This window comes from Alligator sinensis, unplaced genomic scaffold (genome assembly GCF_000455745.1).
Source record: "Alligator sinensis unplaced genomic scaffold, ASM45574v1 scaffold1801_1, whole genome shotgun sequence".
Lineage (NCBI taxonomy): Eukaryota > Metazoa > Chordata > Crocodylia > Alligatoridae > Alligator > Alligator sinensis.
This window is the reverse complement of record NW_005842608.1, coordinates 338827-344881: the sequence shown is the minus strand read 5'-3', so window position 1 is coordinate 344881 and position 6055 is coordinate 338827. Positions and strand designations below refer to the sequence as shown.

General features: G+C 50.4%; 1 protein-coding gene and 1 long non-coding RNA gene across 3 annotated transcripts in view; one reads left to right on the top strand and one right to left on the bottom strand.

The window, feature by feature from the left end:
- LOC112551798 overlaps positions 1 to 4663 on the top strand; it is a 17636-nt gene extending 12973 nt beyond the window's left edge. For both annotated transcript variants that reach the window (XR_003096109.1, XR_003096108.1), the window contains exon 4: positions 3376 to 4663. This is a non-coding gene — a long non-coding RNA (uncharacterized LOC112551798). The remainder of the gene's footprint in view (positions 1 to 3375) is intronic.
- Positions 1 to 4666, bottom strand: part of SLC47A1 (solute carrier family 47 member 1) — a 15673-nt gene extending 11007 nt beyond the window's left edge. Inside the window, exon 1 of the mRNA XM_025214835.1 lies at positions 4640 to 4666. Within this exon, the coding sequence (XP_025070620.1) occupies positions 4640 to 4666 (27 nt within the window). The remainder of the gene's footprint in view (positions 1 to 4639) is intronic.
- Between the last annotated feature and the right edge of the window lie 1389 nt (positions 4667 to 6055).

Here is a 6055-nt window from a genome sequence, read left to right as displayed (position 1 = left end):
GCCATGCTCCGCCCGCACGTGCGCGCCGCCCCGCCGGGGAACCCGCCGTGATAACAACGCGCGTGCGTGCGTGCGTCTATTGCAACCCCAGCTAGAAAAGAACCCTGCGGCGGGGGCGCTCCCCCCCCCGGCTGCAGCAGAGTAGGTTTACACCTGCACTGGAGCTGGCCCCACGCTCCTGGGGCTCTTATACTGATGTATTCCTCTTTAAAGGAGTTTATGTCTGACCCTGTCAGGCAACTGGAGCATGTAAATGGTCTGGCCTCTTGCAGCTGATTTCAGCAGCTGGGGTGCACTTCCCTAATCAAGCACGCTGACGTCAATCCAGAACGCTGCTGCTGGAGACATTGGGCTTCCTCTAGTTTACACCACTGCACAAGCAGGATTTGGCCTCTTGCCTGCAGAACTGATGTCCGAGGGCTTCTCAGGGCTTCCCCTAGGCGCACACGATCCGCATCCTGAGCCGCAGCCAAGATCCCGTTAGAGAAACTAAAACCCACAAATGTACCATGGCTGGAACCCTTCAGATTCAGAGCCACCAAATGAGAGGACTGTCAAGAGACAATAGGTTTATGGCAGACGCTTAACTGTTTGGAGAGCGCCCCTTTCTTTGAAGGGGCCCTGATGCTGGCTGACATCCAGAGGCCGTGAAAAATCCCCTTCCCGTTGCACTAGGGGTTTGCAGCTCGGAGCTCGGGCTCGCGCACAGTCCCACAGTAAAGAGCCTTTTGGGAATGAAGCTGGTTTTGATTTAAGCAACAACGAGTCCCTGGAATGGGCATGGAGCCTATCCCCAGTTTTTGGAGCCTATCAACATGGGGGAATGAGCAGGATAGCTTTCTGTATACACGCTCTCTTGTGAAATGGAAGCTGCTGGAGTCTGGGATCATTACTGCTAGCACAAACAGCGCTCTCCTTCCAGAACGGGGACACGGCTAAATGGGACACGTGAGTTGCTCTGATCATTTTCCCCGTGCAGATGTCTTGGGGTTCACTCTGAGGGACACAGCACAAACGTGTCATTGCCTCACAGCTGTCTCCTCTTCCCAGACATGGGCCAAAAAGCACCGCCATCAAGCCTACAGGCATGTTGCACTGAATGTGAATGTATGCACCATGCAAAAGTTGTATTAGGGGCCAACAGTTGCCCAGCTGCAAGGAAAGTTTTGAAGCTTGCTTGCAATACTAGGGGAGAGGGAGAAATGGGTGGAAAAGAAGACAGAAGAGGAAAGTGGAAAGAGATGGGCAATAATGAGAGGCTGTTGCAGGAAGCTTATTTGAGGTCCACCTCGTACCCTCTGCTGTGCCAGCCAACTCGCATCAGAGCAGTCCACTAAATGGGAGAACGGGTAAATAAATGGGAAGGGTTAGAAGATAATTTGTGCTAACTCCCTGTTGAAGGTGTCCCTTGAAAATGAGACAGGTAGGGAAGAGGAGCCAAATTTCAAAATCAAAACATCTGGAAGAAAGGGTTTTAGAGAACCTAATAACGGAGGCATTTGCAAAGGAAGGAAAATTAGTCTGATGGAAAACATCAGCACAAAAAAACACTTAAAAGAAGATGAATTGAGATTCGGAAGGAAGAGCAGGAAATAGGAAGACTGAAGGGAGCGGATGAAAAAGAACAGAGGCAGTGGGCCCGACTTTCAAAAAGGCAGAGGGCCCCGGGCTGCCTGGGAAGTCCCATGTGAAATTTCTCGTCTAAATTTGCATCTACAGTCCTTGCATTTTGTGCGTGCTGTTGAACACTCACTAGCTCACTGGGGTGCATCTGCAGACACGCAGGTACAACATTTGCATAGAGATTGGGCCTGAAGCTGCATGTGTGTGTTTAACACGTGGTCCTGGACTTCAGCCTTTTGTAAAAACTGGAACCAGCAAGGATTTTTCTCCTCTTTGTTAGATGCATTGAAAGCTTTTGCCCAGCTCTCTCTCATCCTCGGTGCTGTGGTGATTTAGCCATTTCTACTTAAAATCAACCTTCAACTGTTGTTTTTGAGGCTATTAATTTCTTTTACTTGCCTGAACTGATATGGATAAATCACGTCTTTCACCTTCCTTTTCCCTGGCAGAAACAACAAAACAGCAACAAGTATAAACTTTCTATACAGCCCAGAATGGACAATTCAAAATCTATTTGCAGTGCCTGCTTGCACTTCAACATCAGTCATCTAAGACTGGAGACTCAATGTCTTGAACCCTGATCTTGCAGTCAAGTCTATGCAGGCAGAGCCCTGCAGCCACAAGGTACCCCGTTCTTGCTAGCCCAGGTATCCCTACTTGTATGGATCTGTTTGCAGGATCAGGGCCCTGGGCATCAATACTGTTATGCAGCTTCGTATGTTGTTTCCCCACCAGCTACCTCTCTGTAGCATCTATCCACATTGCTGGATAGACGCACATATCACATCAGTGTAGATGCACAATGGCCAGTATTGCATCCTGAACTAGTGCACTGCCAAAGACGGAGCCTCATGCATGGATCCACTGGTCTTAATCCCTGTATTTCCTCCTCTATGGTGACTGCTTGCTCACAAGCACAGTTAGAAAGCAAAAGGCAGTTTTAAGATGCTGATCTGCATTTTGGGGAGCTTTTGAGGGAGGGTTTCTTGTGGTTGGGAGATTTTTTATTAATTTTGTTTGGCAACAAGACATTTGGATGCTTATCTTGCTGGGCTCCTATGACCCCAGCTGACTTCCTGCCCCTGGGGCAGGGGGCTGGACTCGATGATCTTCTGAGGTCCCTTCCAGCCCTAATGTCTATGAAATCTATGAAAAAGCCCCAGTCTTGCTGGCACTTGGAAAGCCAGGTCTCCAGTGACAGAAACGGATACTTGTCTCCTAGAGACAAAGGTGGCCTGGGGCCTCAAAGTTCATAGTCTAATCTCCCGAGAGGCTGGGGTTGCTTGCATCGTGCAGTTTGTTTGGGGCCCATCTGCAAAGGCAAGATAATCAGACGGTCATTTACAAATATTTACATACTGATAATTGAGATTCAGTGACCTGTCCCCTCCCTCAGCCACCAAGGGGTCTCCTACTGCCTGCTCCTCTCCCCTTCTCCTTAGCTTCCACCTATCTTCCTACCTGCCACACCCCCTTCTCCCCATTTTGGGTGGCTTCTGGCACAACTGGTCTGAGGCTTGTGCAAAACGTAGGTGTGAAAGAGCCCAAGAAGGACGTGCTGGCAACCTCACCTCGGACTGCGACTCCTTTTTCAGTTCAGGTATGAAACGTATGGTTATATTTATACCATTTTCCAGTCCCGTCTCCACTCAGCTGCTGTCTGCGGCCGCTAGATGTCACTTGAACCTCGTTAACTGTTGTACCGATAACTTTTTATTCCCAGTATTTATTTATTTATTTATTTTACCCTAGGACACCTTCACTGGCTTGAACAGGACACCGTCAACTTGACGTTCACCTCTCTCTGAGACTGTTGTTCCAGATAACGTCCACGGTCACCAGCACTGAAAAGAGTTAGTGATAGCTGGGGAAAAAGAGAAATGACTTCTGATTTTCTTCTGTTTTGTTTGACAGCACTTTGTATAATTTTATTTTGTTCATTCCCTCGGGCACTTTCTTAAGCAGTCAGCTTCTTTCTTGTTCTTACAAAAACCTCTGCAAAGACTTATTTAAATGGAGTTTTTGTTTGAAAGAAAAAAAATTGTGGTGCATAAAAAAAAAGGAGGCTGGGGATTTTTCAGATTCATTTGAAAAATTCAAGCTGACAGTGTCCCTTTAAGAACAGGAAATGAGTGTATTTAGAAGTCTTTGTTGGCTTCCTGCCTGTTCCATCCTTCTCTGTCAATGCAGATTAGCGACGTCTGTTTTGATCTTGCCGTGAGCACTGTGGGCTGTGCGCATTGTGGCATTGGGGCCTGCAAGCACTGGTGTAACTGTGCTCGTGTGAATCGTCCTACTAGAGTCAGTCCCTTTGCTCACACCTGCGAAGTTACCGTCTACAGTAGTCTTAACTGTATTTGTGCGAGTAAGGAAACAGCTGCTCTGTCTCTGCAGCACACCAACTTGATTCACTGAACACGGGGCTCAAAATAATTGACGGAGCTCAAACGAAAAACCATTTCTCCTTCTTACACAGAACATTGTCAGAGGCTTTGGGGTGTCGACTGAAAAACATTTCCTGCCCTGAAGAGTCCCACTCCCTCGATCAGGTAGACAGCAGAGCAAATAAATACAAGACAAAACACATCTCCTTTGAATCACCTCTAGGGAGCAGGTCTTGGCAGAAGACAAGAAAGCTAGTGATGCTGTAATAATAATCATGAGAATAATAATTTTATTTAAAAAGACACCCCCTCCTCCCCCGGCGGTGTTCTGGATGCTGCACAGCAATTTTAAGTATAACTGAGAGCAGCAACAGTATGCAGCCGAATGAACAGCATACTAACAACGTGTCGTTACTTTAGGGAAGATCTTTGCAGCAGCTGGCAATTGGAAACTACCCGTTTCGGGGGCTTGTTAAAAGTGGAAAGGGATAAAGCTGTGAAACGCGTGTCTGTGCTCCTCTCACACAGCATAGGAGTGTGCAAGTCATAGGCCGAAAGGATTAAACCTGGGAGACAAAAAATTAGGGAGCTCAAGCCTTATTTTGGACTGGATTTGGCAAATGCTTACACACCTGCTTACACTTGCTCAGCTGAATCATCCCAGTGAAGTCAGTGGGGCCGTTCCCATGCTTATGTGTCCTGCTGGTGAGATCTGGGTGATCACTGCAGTGCTGAGGGCCTGAGAAGAGTGTTTCTTAATGTGGTTTGAGGGTGCGACGGAAAATTTGTGATACCGGATAAATGTATATAACTCTCTCTCTCTCTCTATATATATACCTATATACACACACATCTGCTAGGGCTCCAGGGTCGTGAATGCGAGCCCTGCTCCAGACTCCTAGCAAAGGCTGTGCTCGGTCTGCTTGTCTCGAGATAGGTACCTGGCTGCGAGGGCGGGGACGTCGCAGATGGGAGCTGTGACACCACTTGCCTGCGCGCCATTAGTTACAGAAACGGGTAGGCCTTTGTCTCGTAGCCCAGTGGACTGTCAGGCCCCGGCACGTTTTCGTCTTTGGGGAAGATGCTCAGCTGGTGGAGACGGAGCCGAGGACCCGGCACGCGGGTCCCAGTCCCGCAGCGAGCGCTCCGGCTGCACAGGGATCTGCCTGGGAAGCAGATCGTTTGGGCCATCCAGTTTGCGTGTCCCTGTTTACGTGTTGTTTCCGCTTGCGCTGCTGCCAGACGGACAGCGGAGCCGCACGGCGGGGTCAGCTCCGACTTCTGCGTACAGCTGGTTTCCCTTTCCGACGCCGAGCGTGACAGCGTTTGCCTCCGGAGCCGAGCAAGAGATGAACGTCGTTTGGAAAACAAGTGTTTGGTCGCAGACACGACGGGACCTTCTGCTAACGCCGTCGTGCCTCTTGAGCGCTTGGCTTCACGCGACTTGTAGTTGCCAGCGTCCCCGGGATACGGGGCCGGCAGCCCGGCTCCGGGCATTGACACTTGTGGTCGAAACGTAGGATTATTTTGCACGGCCGCACACGGAAGTTTTAGGCAAGAAAGAGCTAATGGCCTAGCTAGGCTCCAGAGGCTTGGGCCGAACTTTCTTCTGACCAGCAGTTTCTGGGGTAGAGAGAAATATGGCCCTGTGCCCGCTGCACCGAGGCCGCAGCCTTAGCTACGTCCCAGCCAGGGCTAAGCCAGCAAGGTACCGTGCCGCGGTAGTTTGGGTTTCCTCTCTTCTGAGCCGTGGCAGTTCAGGATACGAAAACTCACGCGGGCTGGGCGGGTTGAACAGCAAAACGGCCTTGGCAAACAGGAATACCCCCCTGCCCCGAAACCATCGGGAAGGTGGAGGGGAGCTGGCTAAAGCGTCTCTCGCTTTCGGGGAGGACGGGGCTTCACCCCGAAGCCGCTGCCGGGCCAGCACGCGTCTGACGAGCTGCGCCGTGAGCGGCTCGGAGCAAAGAGAAGGATGCGGGCCCCGAAACCCTGGAGACCTGCGTGGGGGGGTGAGAGGAGGCTGAGGCAGGCCCAGGGGGCTGGGG